At 34.4% G+C, this 18,970-nt stretch overlaps 1 protein-coding gene across 2 annotated transcripts in view; it reads right to left on the bottom strand.

Annotated features, from left to right (window-relative positions):
• LOC143241765 (huntingtin-interacting protein 1-like) overlaps positions 1 to 18,970 on the bottom strand; it is a 123,832-nt gene that overhangs the window by 16,379 nt on the left and 88,483 nt on the right. Inside the window, exons 2-3 of one of the 2 annotated variants that reach the window (XM_076484987.1) lie at positions 16,525 to 16,698; positions 6,771 to 6,815 (exon numbers count right to left, since the gene is read on the bottom strand). In XM_076484987.1, coding sequence (XP_076341102.1) covers positions 6,771 to 6,796 — 26 coding nt within the window. In that variant the 5' untranslated portion in view covers positions 6,797 to 6,815; positions 16,525 to 16,698. The remainder of the gene's footprint in view (positions 1 to 6,770; positions 6,816 to 16,524; positions 16,699 to 18,970) is intronic. The other variant, XM_076484986.1, reaches the window with a different exon arrangement.

An 18,970-nucleotide genomic window follows, 5' to 3' on the forward strand; every position in this document is an offset into this window, starting at 1 on the left:
TAAATGAAAACATGCAAGAAAAATTAGGCAAATAACCGAAAATGTTGAAAGATATGGTTTGCCAACATTAACTTGGGTAATATTTTTTGAAACACAGAGAATGTCTGAAATATGCTGGGCAAATCACAGAAGCAATTATTAAATTACATTGTATGTATGGTTAGGATTAGAATTTCACTGACTAAACCTTAAAAATCACTGTCACTGAACAGCAAACAATCCCCTACTTCCTTAATGTATCCTTCAGAATAAAAATCCTTACAAGTGACAAAAGTTAACAGTCCAATTCTTCCTTAACATATACTTCAGGTTAAGAATCCTTAGACATTACAAAAAGCAGACAATCACCTACTTCTTTAATGTATCTTTCATGGTAAAAATCTTTACAAATTACGCTGTGAATAAGGTTTGAACTATACTTTTATTGTGTAAATGTTAAAGATCAATGCGACTGGAACTTCCATTCACTATAGTTTTATTTAGATGCAAAATCAAACTGTATATACCCTTTGGCTTTAACAGATTGACTAAGTTTATAAATATAGAAATTCTGCAAAGAAACAAATTCAAGTAAATTTTCCTCATCTCAGTTCATATACAAGGCAATTATCTATCAGGAATACATTTTCTGTGTAGAAAAATGTTAACTTCCAATATAATAATTTTTTGCCTCCTCTCACAGCTAGAATTCTATACTGAAAAGGTGGAGAGACCAGTCCAAAGTTATCTAGATAGCACAACCTTAAAAATGTGTTCAAAAACAGTCCATGAAGTGTCACAACTCCATGTAGAAGAACATACACTCATATGAGACCACACCACCTCTGTACTAGATATAATCCTTGGCCATTGTGAAAATATGTGTCACTAAATGGATGGGAAAAAAGAAGCACATCCAAAAGGAATTTGGACATGCCTGATGATGTTTAGTGGTTAGGGCATGGCAGACCATAATCAGTTAGTCAACTCCAGTTCAAAATAAGGCAACATTGAGAACAAATCATCTAGGCCATCTCAGACACAGTTCAACACCTGCATGCAAATGTAAAACACAACCTTCACCATTCACTTCGAAACTCAATATCCAGGCCATGATAAGAAGGTGGAATGCAACATAGAGGGCCAACAATAGTCCAAAACCCTGCTTAATGGGAATGTATTGTCCAGTCTATAGTAGAAGAAGGATCCAACCAACACGAGCACACACAGGAACTGACTTACAGATAGGAAAGGGGATTCCTAATTGGAGGGGTGAACTGCATGTCATAGAATCAATCAGTCCATCTCCAGACAGAATCTAGAATGATTCATCAGGTCCATGATAAGAAGACAGTGCACACCATCTACACCACCCTAATGTACACCCATTAGGCAAAAACAACCTAATAATGAAATCCACAGGATCCTGTATGAGATTCCATAGATCATACAATAGCCACTAAAGGTACTGAAAGGGAAGAAGGGCTTCCAAAGAATACCAAATCCACAAAAGCAACAGTACCTCATTTGTAGTGAAAGGAGGAGTGAATTAGCTCCATTAAACATAACTAAAGAGAAGGCTAGGTCAGACTAAGGGAGGAGTTAAAGAAAACCCCAAAAAGGATGTAATATTGGGTCAGGACAAGAAACTACTTCTCCAACTTTAACAACCCAATCCATATGTGTAGTTTTACCAACAACAACAACAAAAAATTTAGTATGAGGTATCTCAATAGAAACAGCCAGTCATTCATGGATGAAGAAAACGGCAGACTATGTGAACAAAGAAAGTGGGCAAAAGTACTGACCACTAAACAAAAAAAAAAAGAGGAAGTTAAAGCCAGACCCAACAGCAAAGTGAAGAATGGAAAGATCTAAGACCCCTGAGGACAAGAATGAAGTCAATGTCAGAATGAAAGAAAAATAGATTTATGGAAGGAAGCATACAAGACACACTTTAGTCCACCAAATATCCAAAGTAAAAATTCACTGAATGGAGAGAAAAAAAGCACACCATAGAAGAATGATGAAAGTGAATGAGAAATATATAATTATGGGACTTCAAATCTGTTGTGATAATGAAGTACAAAAAACAAGGAAAGAACCACAAATAAGGTTAACTGACTAGTAATATAACATCTCAATTGAGAAGCCCTACCAATTTTGATAGACATTAGTGAGAAACAAAGATGGATCCAAGGAAAGATGTAAGGTAAAGGTCTGTGAAGAATGGGAAAGGGAGAGTCCTATCCTCACATGAAACTCTCAAATATCTATACTGAATGTGTGTGGGAAATTCAGCTTACCACCAAAACCTGGAAAGGAAGCACATGGAAAGGGGAGAAAAAGGAGGAATGTATGACACAAGAAAAATCCATAACATGGTTGGGAATGTTGAAAAACAAGGATGATGATAAAACAAATTACCACTCTGGACTACAATGAAGTAGGAAAACATACAAATACAGTCACGAAATATGGCATTAAACAAAGTGAAAGGAAAAATTAGCAGAATGAAATTCACTAGAGTAAACAGTGAATATCCCTAAGAAGATCCCACCGACAGAGGAATAAAGGGAAAGATGTGAGTCCCCCCTCCACAAAAACACCACAGAAACCTAGTGGATAGATATGGTGAAAGAGATTGTGTAGAAAAAGGTAACATACAAAGTAGAGAACGGGTAGATGCAAACAGGAAAATTAGACGTGGGAAAAAGATACTACATATTAAGGGTATGATTCCCATGCCAGAATGAAAAATTCATAGGTTTGAGAGCCCAGGAAAAAATATTGATCACATAATTTAACTGAGTTATTAACTAAACAGCATGGACCCCAAAATCTGTATAGGAAAGGTAAACAAACAGACATACAAAAGCTATCATACCTGGGAAACTGTATATAGAAATGGTCAAAATAAAATGTGGGTGGATTCATAGGACAACCTTTCAATACAATGCAAAGGAAAAAGGTAAAAGCTGTTCAAAACATAATCATAGAAACCATTTCAAACAGTATTATAGAATTTAACTTGCAGCAAAAAGAGGCTGAAACCACCTTACTAAAATACTGGTGCCCAGATCTACAGATATGACTGTTGTTGTACAGTGACAACTGTTGCAAAAGTAATAGAACTTGTAACACTATTTTGATAATTTGAGGAAAAAAACTTACTTGATAGATAAAACAAATTCAATCTGCAAATTATCATGGAATAAATCATTAATTGAAGTAATCAGGTGAAATATAAAAAAAATGAAGCAAATACCAGCAAAATTAGAACACATGTACATGAAGTTGGTAAATCAATAAGTAAATATTGTATTCTACAGCAAAGAAGAATCTAGCTAGGCTACAAAAGTGTATCATACTACATTTATTGGAGGGTTGTTGCATGCTCATTTACATGTTACATAACAACTGTAACACATGCAAACACTTGGATGAAGGTGAGTAGCACAAAGCTAGTTGTAAGTAAACATTTTCATATGGTATTTGTTGAGAAAAACTAGTAATTATTAAAAGTATATATTTATTTTCTGTTATCGACAAATATCAGAACATACCTTCACAGTTTACCTTCCTCTACACAGAACATACCTTCACAGTTTACCTTCCTCTCTTATCAACAAATATCCTACACAGAACATACCTTCATAGTTTACCTTCATCTCTTATCGACAAATATCCTACACAGAACATACCTTCATAGTTTACCTTCATCTCTTATCGACAAATATCCTACACAGAACATACCTTCACAGTTTACCTTCATCTATACAGAACATACCTTCACAGTTTATCTTACTCTCTTATCGACAAATATCCTACACAGAACATACCTTCATCTCTTATCAACAACTATCCTACACAGAACATACCTTCATAGTTTACCTTCATCTCTTATCGACAAATATCCTACACAGAACATACCTTCACAGTTTACCTTTCTCTCTTATTGACAAATATCCTACACAGAACATACCTTCACAGTTTACCTTCCTCTCTTATCAACAAATATCCTACACAGAACATACCTTCACTGTTTATCTTCCTCTCTTACCAATAATTCCCTTATACATAACACAATTTCATATTTTACCTTCCTCTCTTATCCATAATTCTGCTATATAGGACATAACTTCACAGTTTACCTTCCTCTTTAAGTGTAATTCCCCTATACAGAACAAAAATTCAGAAGACTAGTGTTGAAACAATACAAAAACTCAGAAGACTAATGCAGACACAATACAAAATCTCAGAAGACTAATGCAAACACAATACAAAAACTCAGAAGACTAATGCAAACACAATACAAAAACTCAGAAGACTAATGCAAACACAATACAAAAACTCAGAAGACTAATGTAGACACAATACAAAAATTCAGAAGACTAGTGTTGAAACAATACAAAAACTCAGAAGACTAATGCAGACTCAATACAAAAACTCAGAAAACCGGTGATGTTGTTTTCACATTTTAAGATAATATTTCTCATCTTTCAGAATGTTGATAGAATATATTCATCTACAAGTTACTATCAGACTATGACCTGAAATGTTTACTTATCCATAATTTACTTTTGACACTTTGATTGATGTGCCCCTAACTATAATTTACTGAAACAAGTCAAAATTTAAAGATGATAAAAAAATAAAGATCTAAGTTTCAGTTATTTCATTGCAAACTATTAACTTTTCAGATTTTACAACTGTTGTATCTAGCATCAGATAGCAATATAATGAAAAACATCATAATTACTTCTTGTGCAAATGGCTTCCATGCACAAGATAAGATGAATGGGTATGGCATACAACATGTTTTCTCTATCACAAGAAATTCCACACTCTTGAAGATTAACAAGCAACCATAGATACTTGGACAAGTTAACCCAATTTTAAGACAAATGCATTTCTTTGTCCATTATTAAGAATTAACACTTAAAAAATATTCTAAAAGCTGTAGTGTGTTAATCAGAAGAACCAGAAGTATTCATTATTCACTATTTTAAGATGATTTACCATATTGATAGTTAATGTCACCAATCTTACAGCAATATGACAAACAATACTTTGTCATGGAACAATGAGAGATGGAATTTCAACTCATAAAGTAAAAACAGATTAAAAAACACCTAAAATTACAATGAGGATTCTATCATTATTACACAAAACAAAAATAATAATAAAGAGGTAGTAAATTTCCAAATGGGCTAATAGTTTTAGCACTGTTTCTTCAAAATCTGGCTACACACTTTAGTGCTATAGGTGTGTTAAAGAAGTTATGGTTACTTTCACTGTTCCACCATAGCATTCAAGAATAGCAGACTCTCCTCTAAAGTCTTTGCAATTTGAAATTACAGAAAGTTATTAACTTTACGTAGCCAGTATGTAATAACATGTGGTATGTTAACTTTACGTAACCAGTATGGAATAACACGTAGTACATTAACTTTACACAGCCTGTATGAATAACATATAGTGTGTTAACTTTATATATCCAGTATGTAATAACATGTACTATATTAAATTTACATTGCCAGTATGTAATAACATGTACTATATTAACTTTACACAGCCAGTATGTTATAACATGTACTATATTAACTTTACACAGCCAGTATGTAATAACATGTACTACATTAACTTTACACAGCCAGTATGTAATAACATGTACTATATTAACTTTAAATTGCCAGTATGTAATAGCATATAGTATATTAACTTTACACAGCCTGTATGAATAATATGTAGTATGCTAACCTTATATACCCAGTATGTAATAGCATGTACTATATTAATTTTATGTAGCCAGTATGTAATAGCATGTACTATATTAATTTTATGTAGCCAGTATGTAATAACATGTACTATATTAACTTTACATACCCAGTATGTATTTGTTTGTTTGTTTTGAATTTTGCACAAAGCTACCTGAGAGCTATCTGTGCTAGCCATCTCTAATTTTGCAGTGTAAGACTAAAGGGAAGGCAGCTAGTCATCACCACCCACCACCAACTCTTTGGCTACTCTTTTACCAACGAATAGTGGGATTGACCTTCACATTATAATGCCTCCATGGCCGAAAGGGCGAGCATGTTTGGAGCAACGGGGATGCAAACCTGCGACCCTCGGATTAGGAGTCGCATGCCTTAACGCGCTTGGCTATGCCAGGCCACCCAGTATGTAATAGCATGTACTATATTAACTTTACATAGCCAGTATGTAATAGCATGTAGTATATTAACTTTACATAGCCAGTATGTAATAGCATGTAGTATATTAACTTTACATAGCCAGTATGTAATGGCATGTAGTATATTATCTTTACACAGCCAGTATGTAAGAGCATGTAGTATATTAACTTTACATAGCCAGTATGTAATAGCATGTAGTATATTAACTTTACATAGCCAGTATGTAATAGCATGTAGTATATTAACTTCACATAGCCAGTATGTAATAGCATGTAGTATATTAACTTCACATAGCCAGTATGTAATAACATGTAGTATATTAACTTCACATAGCCAATATGTAATAACATGTAATAATTCTTATTCTCTTTACAGCCTACAATAAAAACAACTTGACTATTATATCCAAACATTTTGTTGACTATTAAATTCTGTATGTGGGGGTTGTTGGAGTATTGAAAATTCTTTTTTTTTCTTCTAATTTTATATAAGTTCAAAACATAATTGAAAAATAATTTGAAACATAATAATGGCTGGCAGTAGATTATTTCAGTTTGGGAAATACTATGAGTGATAGTGTTACTATAAAAATACCTGCAAATAATCTGCCTGGCCAGCATTTTGGTGAAGGGCCAAAATCTGATGTGGAAAGAAAAATATTTCATATAACATTACAAGACAGGCAGAGAAATGACAGAATAAAAAACAACACATATATCAGATGCAGTAAATGTTCATTCTAAGAATAAAATGAAATGGGCATGTAGCAAGGTATTCTGATAAGGATGGACATTAAGAACAATGAAAAGACAAGCTAGGATGGTAAAACAATCTAAGGGAAGGCAAAAGAGAAAATGAAGGGACAATATGAGGATGAAAGCAGAAACCAGATGGACATGGTATGCTAAGAATTGGAAATACTGGACTGATCTAATGGAGAGTTACATCCAATGAGGGATGACTGAAGCTAAGAGAGATAGATATATAATATAATTCTAGTATAAACAATGTTATCATTACCCATAAAATTAACTTTATTATAAAGTATCTAGTGTTCCTTTAAAATGATCAAGTATAGGGTGAAACAAGAATTAGCAGTCAATAACACTATGTAACACAAATTTTGTTCCTGGATAGTATGCATTATTTCTGAATTGCTTATGTTGTAAAAGTAGAGAAAATGGCCATTATTCCCTTCAAACTTTGATTTTGTGACCTGGATAATGAAATTTAGAAATTAACCTATTTTCTATGTAAAAACCGGCAAATTTGCACATTTTTATTTACATAACATCTGAATAAAACAACATATAAATCAAGATTTGAATGTATTTTTACTAAAGTCATACAAAAATGTTTAGAAGTAAGTAGTTTTTCAAGATTTTCGACTGTAATGTAAATCACTTTTACGTATCAGCCCCCAAATGTAGTCTCCCATCACGTTTTCATTATATGCTCCTTGGTAGTGGCATTCAAAGTCCAGTATATCTTGGTGGAAGCACTTGCCTTGCTCTTTAAGGTTCACCGAATGAGTCAGCAGAAGAGACAGATACTTATTTCAGTTATGAAGCAGCACAGCTCTGAGGCTTCTGGATGAGCTTTCAATGAAGAGGCATCATTCGTTTGGGTTACAGGCAATTCCAATTGCCTCGCACAGACCAGATACATTGTTGCAGAAGCAGAGCCCTTCTTGACAAGTGAAGAAGCTTGAAAAATGTCGGTGATGCTTCCCCTAACTTGCAACTTTCACATTTTCATTTAACAAATCCCACTCCTTGAGCCCAGATGTCAAAAGCTCGGCAATTGACTTTGTTATACCAAGATCTCTGATCAAGCCATTGAGGTCTCTTTGGTTGGGGTAGTACGAGTTTCTCTCACCAGCTATATCTCTGAAATTGTAATCTGGATTTTCAATGTCTACCTCCTCTTCTGATTTGTTGCTCTCTTCTGAGGATAGCTGCTTTCTCTCTGACAGAGTGGATACAGGGAGCTCAGGGCAGTGTGTCACTGGGGCGATGGATGATGGAAGGTTTGGATACATGATAGCAGACATACTCTTTCTAGCCCAACTTTTGGAAGAGTCCATTGTGCGGAAGTAGCAATTGCTCGAGTGGTCAATGGATTCACGCCAAATTCTTGGAATAGCAAAGTTCATGGCTTTCTTTTCCCCCTCTATACTATCCTGCAAAAGAGCAAAATAAAATTGTTATTATGAAAAATAAATTTATTTCATCCACAATTAATGTGTGAGAGGTTCATGCAAAATATTTTATTTGTTATATTTTTCTATACTATTGGAAATTAAAAAAATAAAAGATATTTAAATTTTAAAAGGTCTAAAATATGCATAATATAAAATCTTACTCTTCAGGCAAGCAAAAATTGTCTGTCTTACCTTCTAGAGTTTCTTTGCAGTGCTCGCAGGTAAAATGAGGTGTCCAGAGTTTGTCTTGATCCGTGACAGGCATGCTGAATTATGCCTTGTAGGCTTCACACATTTTAGAAAATACTGTCACAGACTACTTTTTTGTTCATCTTGATAAATTAGCCACACACATAGCAGAATGCATCTGGAGAATGCTTGCAGCTTCTTGATTCCATATCTGATAAAATCAGATAGGTCTATGTGTTCAATTAGGCAGGTAGAATTAAACTGAAGTGGTGAGTGGTGAACCTCTGTATGTATATATTACTATGGAAAGTTCTAAAAAATTCTAAAAGGTTCTTGAAAATTCTTATAAGTTTGAAAAAATTCTCTAACAGTTGCTCAGCATTGAATCCACTTGGAATGTGCTGGAAAAATGGGTAAATTTGAAAATTTCATTACCAAGGTCACAAAAGCAAAGTCTGAAGAGAAAAATAGGTCTTTTCCATTTACTTTAGATGTAAACATATGGGAAATAACACTTTTTTGCCCAGGAACATGAAAAAGTAAAAATGTTGTTACATGGTGCAATAAATGAACATTAAATGACTGTAAACTATAGATACTCAATGCTTTGTACACTATGCAATCGATGTCATTAAGGAGCCAACCCCTATATTATGTATGAAAGAAAGGAGTAAAAAAATCAATACATTAAATTTTATCACACACATTCATAAAATAATTATGAGATTTTTGAAGCAGTGTTTTAGACATATATATTTCATCTGAAAAGGCTACTTTTCTATTGGTCAAGTTTTATATTTGCTTAAAATGAGTTGTCCAGGCACATATTGGCCAATTGCTATGCATTATATATATAGAGAGAATTTAGTTACACAAAAACTATAAATACTCACTTATATCCTCAAAGAAACAACCATGACAATCTCCAGTTGCAGCTTAACATTCTGCATCTTATATTAATGTAATCAAACAGTCAATGGCTACAGTAAATCATCATGGACTGTATCAGTTGGCTATCATATCTAGTAATCTTCTGTCCATATTTGAGCATAAGAAAAGTAGCACACAAGATAAATTTTAAAAAATTTGAATTTAAAAACCTGAAAAAAGCAATCTTAAAAAGCAAGCAAACAAGACTGTAGACATTATTTACTTAAACTACAAATCAATATTTTGATGTTACCAACTGCAATTCTTGGCAGCAACACAGAACCAAAATTGTGATTTGTTGTTTGAGTAAATAATATTCACAGTAACCCTAACCTTGTTTCCTTACTTTTTTTATGATCACTATTTGCTGGTTGTTGTTTTTAATTCCCAGTTTTTAAAATGTCTTGTAAAATCTAAGAGTTCAAAATTAGAAAAGGCTAACCTTTGTATAGCTTCACACAAATACCCAAAATAAGTATCATCCTTATGTTGCAATACAATGCCGGTTACACCCAGGACCGGTTTTTGCAACAAATACAGCTGACTAATAATAATGAGTACTAGATCATAGACACATATCCTCCAATCAGTTGATAACCAGTATACACCACTATATTCAAGGTAATCACTGCCATTGAAAAACGTTTTAAAATGTTTAAACAAAAGGGGAAAAGAAGTTAATTTCATTTCATTTTCATAGCTTGGAGCTATACATTCTTTATTTAGTGAACTAACAATGTTGTCAATAAGATTAAAAGTTAATTTTAACATGAAGCAAAAGTTCCAGTCTTTAAAAATAAGTTCTGTCTTTTCATAAAAGCATTTTAGCTGTTAAACAAAACATTCACCAATAATTAATCATACTTGTCATAAGGCAAAAGTCTTAGACTTACCCATAATTGTTCTTTTAAACATTATCTTCTTCATAAAATTACAATAAGCATAATGCTATTATTGTCCTACAGTCATGTGAAAAAGTTAGGACACCCTATGAAAGCCTGTGTATTTTTGTAACATTTTTGGATATATATATATATATTTAATCTCAATATCAACAATACTGAGAGATTATAGGAATATAACTAAACAATTTAAACTGAAGAAAAGACATTTTCAAGATCTTTTGTAAATGTAATTCTACAAAAATGCATATTCTAACTGAGAAAAAAAGTTAGGACATCCCACATTTACTCCCACTTAAAATGGCTCAACTCACACACAGATGTATCAGACCAGGTGCATATGATTAGAAGTTCGTTACTCAGCATTTTGAATGAGGCTTGCCCTATTTAAAACTCAGACATTTAGTTTGGTGTGCTCCTGACTGTTGATGTGAGAGTGAGCACCATGGTGAGAGCAAAAGAGTTGTCTGAGGCCTTCAGAAAGAAAATTGTAGCAGCTTATGAGTCTGGTAAGGGATTTAAAAAAAAGATCACAAAATATTTTGAAATCAGCCATTCCACTGTACGGAAAATAGTCAACACGTGGAGGGATTTCAAAACAACTGCCAACACGCCCAGGTCTGGTCGTCCAAGTTCACCCAGACAGCAGACCGTAAGATGCTAAAAGAGGTCTCCAAACACCCTAACATGTCATCACGAGACCTACAGCAGGCTCTGGCTACTGTTGATGTAGAAGTGCATGCCTCTACAATCAGAAAGAGACTGCACAAGTTTAACTTGCATGGGAGGTGTGCAAGGAGGAAACCTTTGCTCCCTAAGAGAAACATGAAGGTCAGACTGAAGTTTGCCAGAGAGAATGTAGACAAAGACCAGGACTTCTGAAATAATGTTCTTTGGACAAATGAGTCCAAATTGAATTATTTGGACACCAGAACAGAGGACATGTTTGACGTAAACCAAATACAGCATTTCAGGAAAAGAACCTCACACCAACTGTGAAGCATGGAGGTGGAAGTGTCATGGTTTGGGGCTGCTTTATTGCAGCAGGATCTGGACAGCTCACAATCATAGAATCCACCATGAATTTTACTGTGTATCAGAGGGTGCTTGAGGATCATGTGAGATCATGTGTACGAAAATTAAACCTGAAGCGGAACTGGATCCTGCAACATGACAATGACCCAAAACATACCAGTAAATCCACCAAGGACTGGCTGAAAACTAAGTAATGGAGAGTCCTGGAATGGCCAAGTCAAAGCCCAGATCTTAATCCCATTGAGATGCTGTGGGGTGACTTGAAACCGCTGTACATGCAAGAAACCCCTCAAACATCTCACAGCTGACAAAATTCTGCATTGAGGAGTGGGGCAAACTTTCTTCAGACCGATATCAGAGACTGGTAGATGACTACAAGAAGTGTCTCACTGCAGTTATTTCAGCCAAAGGGAGTAACATTAGCTATTAGGGGATAGGATGTCCTAACTTTTTCCTCAGTTAGAATATGCATTTTTGTAGAATTACATTTACAGAAGATCTTGAAAAGTCTTTTCTTCAGTTTTAATTGTTTAGTTATATTCCTATAATCTCTCAGTATTGTTGAAATTGAGATTAAATATCTATATATCCAAAAATATTACAAAAATACACAGGCTTTCATAGGATGTCCTAACTTTTCCACATGACTGTATGTCAAACATCATTTATTATAATCACAATTTCTGAAGCAGCAGGTGAACATGGTATAAAAAAGAAATCTAGGTCTCAGTGATGATGAGAAAACACACTTGTAAAGAAAAATATATATGTAAAAACAGCTGGTTTGGGTTGAGAAAATTTTTTATGTAGAGGAGCAAACAACATTTTGACCTTCTTCAATCATCATCAGGTTCACAAAGTAACAATGATTGAAAAAGGTCAAAACGTTGTTCTCTCATCTACATAAAAAATTTTCTCAACCAAAACCAGCTGTTTTTACATATATATTTTTCCTCTAGGTCTGTTTTTACAAGACTACTCCAGATCTCAAAAGTTTCTTTCTTTCCTGTTTTTTTTTATGTGAAACTGTCAGTCACCAACAATTATTTAGGTCCATCTGATTCAAATGTGTTAATATTAAACTTTTCTATTTTTACATGAATATGTCAGTTTGACTTTCATTATTCTTTAAAAGTCACTTCTTTCTAGTTTTAGATTTAACATTCCTTTAAGCCTCTTCTCTGTTTAGTTTTAATTTTCAGTTTCACAATTAATCTTTCTAGCTCGATATGATTTGCATTGACATTTCTGAAACAGTTATTAGTAAAAATGAAACCTCAGTAAAAGTAAACAGACTGTGTAATAATATATCAATGACACTATATTTGCTATACTGTGTGCTGATAAAGTCTTTCATTTAATACCACGATACAACAAACGTAAAAGTGGTTGAGAGGCTATTTATGCAAGCATTTTGCTTGAAAAAGAAAGAGTTTATGCAAATTTATTGAGTTGGTGAAGAATAATTTGCAATTAAATATATTTGTGCTACAAGACATCATTGTTAGAGTAAGGATTATTCAGCACTATTTACACTCACTGTCATTATTGTGTTTTCACCTCTGTGTATGTGTTTGCCAGCAATGTTTCTTATAAATGACTGAAAATTGAACTATGACCTAACTTCGAAGTGATTAGCTTTTGGAGAGTAAAGTTAACAAAAATCTGTTAACATGGAGAGAGATTTTTCACACTATTTTTGCTTAACTTAGTCAGCAATTATTAGATTTTGATTAAACTTTGTGAACATATGTAGAATATTATTTCTCATTGTCCCATAAAAAATTATCTGTGGCATTGATTACAATGGATATATGGACAAATTTTCATATTTTTTGAGAGATATGTTCGTTGATTACGACAGATATAGGGACAAATTTCCATATTTTTTGAGAGATGAATATGTTCAACGATGCAAGACAGAGGTATGCAATCTCATGAGTGCCCCCTCTAGTTTTTATGAGTTTCTTGTTGTCCGTGTTAATTAAAAACAAATAATATACAACTGACAAGCAGAGAGATCTAATTTATTAGATAAGTGAACAACTACAGCTACAAGAACCAACAACAGCACACTTAAAGTGGGCTGGTTTTGAAACCATAATTTCTGCACAGTCTTAGTTTTTACCTCTACATAACAGTTTCCATGTTATAAAGAACAGCTTCCTCTTTAAAAACATTTACAACCTGTATGAGCCAAAAATCCAACTCAATAGTTTTAACTGAGTCTGAGCATCAACTCTGAGATTATTTTAAAAATTAGAACCAGACAAAACATAGTAATAAAATTAATATTTTTGCAATAAAGTTAGGAAAAAAACTACCTTTACAAATAATTATAATAAAAAACAATGGTTTGTAATTACTCTAAGAGCATCTATTCTACTAATCTTGATATTGCTGTAAAGGCCAAACTGTAGTTGAAACATATATATATTTTACCATTACTTATTGTGTAAATGTCCTTTTTCTTTTTTCTCTAACAGTATTGACAAATTGTCTAAATACCTCCAGTAAGAAGTGTGTGTGTGATTTTCTTAGAGCAAAGCCACACTGGGCTATCTGCTGTGTCCACCTGAGAGAATCGAACTCCTGATTTTAGTGCTGCATATCTGTAGTTTTATCACTGTCCCAGCAAGGTACCCTCCAGTAGAGAGTACATATTTTGAACAGCAACAGACTTAACATAATAACTACTTGTATTTCATAGGTATCCGTTATATAACAATGTTAAAACCATACATATCTTGAAGATGCTTTATAACCAAAAACACTCGATGTTACACACAGTACTGCGTGTGTGTGTTTCCTTATAGCAAAGCCACACTGGGCTATCTGCTGAACCCACTGAGGGTAATCGAACCCCCCAATTTTAGCGTTGTAAATCGTAGACTTACCACTGTACCAGCGAGGAACATACACAGCAGTAAACAATCAGGTTAGTCAGAATTCAAACGTTTCTTTCACAAGCAAACCAACGTTTCGAGCAATAATTTCAAAACAAAACTTAAGAGAACTTTTATTTCTTTCACTTTTGATTTCTGAACGTCGTACGTATTATTTATAATGAAAACAAAACGATGGGTTGAAAGTCGGCAGGAATGTTTCTATTACAACTTAAGGAGTGAAAAGCACGGCGAGGTGTCGTTCCAGTACCTATATTTTTAAATTATTCATGGTTTATTTGAGAGTGAAACAAGAATCTTAAACCGTTTTTTACGGATTTTTTATTTAAATAGTTGTGACGTTGCGATCACTCGTGTGATCGTTCTAAGGTACGTAAATAGTGTTAAGTATTGTTGGCAAGGGCGTGTACCTATTAAAACGTCACATTTATTATAATATTTTTCAAGACATAACAGAGTTCTTATTACATTTTTAACTGGTTAAACCACGGTTAATATTTATTATCAAAACTGTTTCATACAAACCATCTAGCGAATACACTACATGTTGTTAGCATTTATTACTATCACACAGGTTTAGGTTGTAGCTTGTTAAAATAACGCTAAATAACAATAAATAATAAATCCACAGATGAGGAAAAATATGTGAATATTCTGTGCTGCTGACGGCCCACAAATGAGGAAAAGTACGTGATCATTCTGTACTGGCGACGGCCTACAGATGAGGAAAGAACACGCAATTACTCTGTATTGTTGACTGCCCACAGATGATGGTAAAACGCGCAACTACACTGTATTGTTGACTGCCCACAGATAAGGGTAAATCCCGCAATTGGTATGTATTGTTAACTATCCACATATTAGAAGACACGAGGTTATTTGCTGTTATTGGGCTGCATCCCAAAATGGAACAATCTTGTCTTGCTGGATGTCTACCATCATATATAATATTCTAAAGGATAATGAATTAACAGATATATTGAAATTAAGGAAAGGACACAAAAGAGGTCCAACCTTACAATAGAATTACAAAAATATAAATACCAACAGAAAACTGGAAAAAATTCTCAGTTATTAACACAGATTCCATTCTCTGGATTTTCAGAGACACATTTCACATTCGATGGTGCCACTTCCACTGCTAGACTTTATAATATATATACATATATATTTATCGTTCTACTTTCTACTTCTTAATGGAAATTTATGTACTTCACGTTTTTGCCAGCGACCTGGTGATCCTCTCCTTTCTTCTTATGGTGGCGTGAAGGATCGACTCGAGAATTCAGGGATCGGCGAGCGCAGTTCGGGCAGCTAGTAGAACATCCGGAGCTGCAGTTACCACTGGCTACTGTCTCTTCCTTGCTGGTCACTTTACGGTGCCAAAGTGGGTCTGTGCGAAAAGTGGAGGGTCGCTTCAAGCCAGGCTTCATATCTATCAATAGCTCTTGTCCTTTTCGGTGCCATAAGGGATCAGTGCGGGCAGTTTCGACTTTGTGAGAGGCAACCACGTGCTGACCAGTAGCCTTGCACAATTCAGTACGCACAGTATCTCCTTTACGACACCATAAAGGGTCAGTCCTGGTAGTGCTTTTTCGACAGCAGGGGCAAGAGGTTAGTCCCTCGGACGCAGCGCAGTTACAGGTTGGTTTCGTAACATGTTCCATCAGAAAGCAAATTCCAGATTGTTCACTATACAAGACCAGGTATATCCAAGTAAGTATCAAATCAATATGGTTGAGTTCTTAACAAAATCTTTTAACTCCGGGTGGATCTTGTACTGAGATAAGGTGATAACGCACATTTATATAGACATCCACTAATTAAAACTTACACTCGGGGTCGTACTTTTTCACTCCACGGGTGGTATCATGAGCAGCATTACATGAATCGTCAAGTATAAGATGCTGACTAAGTGAAGTAAAGTGTGTCAACTCCCAACTTATCTTGTAGTTTCGTCACTACCGATCTGAAGTGTTAACAAAGTCACTGTTATTACCCTTATCACAACAAAGGGTTAAAGTAGAACCAGAGTTAAACAGTTTGTACCAAACTAAGGTGGAGGAAAGTATACAAGGTTGAGTGAGTAAAGTAGGCCCTATTAAAAAAAAAACACAAAAAACCTTCAATAATAGGTCAACCTCGAGGTAAAGAAAATCTTGGAAGGCCGGCTTTCTACTTACCTTTCTTTGCGTGAAACTTAACACCTGCAGATCCTTTTGACTGAATTACGGTAATAATAAACCTCTTCGAATTAAAAAAACTGTCGCTGAAGCTGTCACACAACATGAAGAGGGCTTGAGCTACACAGAGCATGCGCTTCAACGTCCCTTTTCTTATCGGTGTGATAAAACAACCTTCACAGTGGGTAAAGGTAAAATTTAAACAAACAGCGAATATTTATATTTGAAATATTAAATAACTATCATTTTTTTCATACAGAGACATACCGAAAAAAATCTAAAAAATTACAAATCGTCATGACTTTTTCCATGAACAAACAGGTTAGTTTGCTTCATTATGTTGTGCTGAAAACTGTTTACTGCCGACTGAAGTATTCTAAAAACGTATTCAAGAACTGGATGGAAAAACTAACCAAAAACAGAGAATAAAAATAGTAACTCGGTAACCACAGGGACAGACAGTGTTCCACTTTAACACATTAGATGGACGACAGCTAAAAAACAAAGCATCCATCACCAAATATCTCGGTACTATCTATATTGGACGATGTGAAATGACAATCAGTGTTATCACGCACCAACAGTGCAAATATGCAGAGCACATTTATGCAGTAAAGAGACGCAAACAATGAACTCTCAAATTCCTAGTCTGACACACAAACTTCAGCTAGTGCAAGTAATTTCAACTGGCCTAGTCGTGGATGAATGACTTATGAACTTAGAAAAAAACAATACGAATTATATTTTTAACTGTAAATTAACACTTGTAATCAGGTTTACAGCCGAGAAGAACAAAAAAATTAGTTAGTTTTCTCAATGTATTCTCGAACTTTAACACTAACTTGAACATTCACTCAAACGAAATTTGAAAGTTAAAATAGTAAATTACAAATAAATTAATCCAATTGCGGCTGCGAATCGCTTTTAACTACGCCAAAAATTTTTTTTAACATTGCTCAAAACAATAAATCAATCGTGACATCTATAAGTCCAACGAAACAATACAACTATTATATTTACCAAGAAGAATCTCAACTTAAAGTTTAATTCTAGTCAAAACACTAAACCAATCGTGACACCTATCGGTCCAACGAAACTTGTTTGTTTTTGTTTTTGAATTTCGCACAAAGCTACTCGAGGGCTATCTGTGCTAGCCGTCCCTAATTTAGCAGTGTAAGACTAGAGGGAAGGCAACTAGTCATCACCACGCACCGCCAACTCTTGGGCTACTCTTTTACCAACGAATAGTGGGATTGACTGTCACATTATAACATATGCGAGCATGTTTGGCGCGACAGGGATACGAACCCGCGACCCTCAGATTACGAGTCGCACGCCTTAACATGTTTGGCCATGCCGGGCCCCCAACGAAACAATAACATTTTAAACCTTGCTGCTAAAATCGTTATGTCACCAAAAATTCAAATTTCGAAGTTTTGACGGAAAACTGAACGCACGTGTACTCTAAACACCTGTAAGTGGTCTTTTTAAAACGAAACCCTGTCAAAAATCTAACAACAAATGCACTAACATATTATTGTTCATTTCAAAATTTTAAGAAAACATCAAGATAATAAAATACATGAAGTAGGGGGAGGTTAAAATAATAGAATTCCAACAATACTAACGATTTACACTCATCTTTTCAACTTTTTCGTAAACAGGACTGTAAATGTTTCGAGCAGAAATCTAATTAATGTATAATGACATGCACTAACAGACAAGAACCAGTTTGTGTTATTTGTTAACCACAGATTAACTTCATCATCACGCTTCGTCATGGAAGAACTACAATTTTACAAATATGAAAGCAAGTATGACTAACCCTAAAAGAATTTCTCGTGACTCGAAAATTTTAGCTTTTTGTTGTTTTCCACTTTAATTTGAGAAACTTAAGGACTCTTATAAATGAGAGACTTTTACGCTTACTTCGAAAGGCGAGAAAATATTCAACAGGAAACGCTAAGAGTGCGCGTTGACGTTAGAATAACACCCGAGTTAACTCAAGTTTAAACAGGAAAGGTTTGTTTGTGTCAATTGTTTAATAACGCTCGAAAGACTGAACAGGAAATTTAAGGTTTACGGAAACTGGTGCACTGGAAACAGAAAATGCACTGTTAATAGTGCATGTTTTATTAGCTCAATCCTACACATTCCAACAGCAGTTGTGATTAAAATTTGCATTTGAAAACCGCGTACACAAGAGGGTACGTTCTAGCCCATGTTGTCACAAGGCGAGAACTGCGAATTTCTTAGATTTTCTGTTGTTGATGGTATTTAAAGAGTGGCATACGGATAACACGAAAATTCTAGCTTTCGTCTTCCGAAATAAAAACTGATGTATATGTACAATATATATATTTGGCATAATCAATTGGTTTAAAAGCTTTATTCATTATCGCTGTTTACCTTTGCCAAGTGATTGAGAGCATTGACAGACTACAGG

Source organism: Tachypleus tridentatus, unplaced genomic scaffold (assembly GCF_004210375.1).
Source record: "Tachypleus tridentatus isolate NWPU-2018 unplaced genomic scaffold, ASM421037v1 Hic_cluster_1, whole genome shotgun sequence".
NCBI lineage: Eukaryota > Metazoa > Arthropoda > Merostomata > Xiphosura > Limulidae > Tachypleus > Tachypleus tridentatus.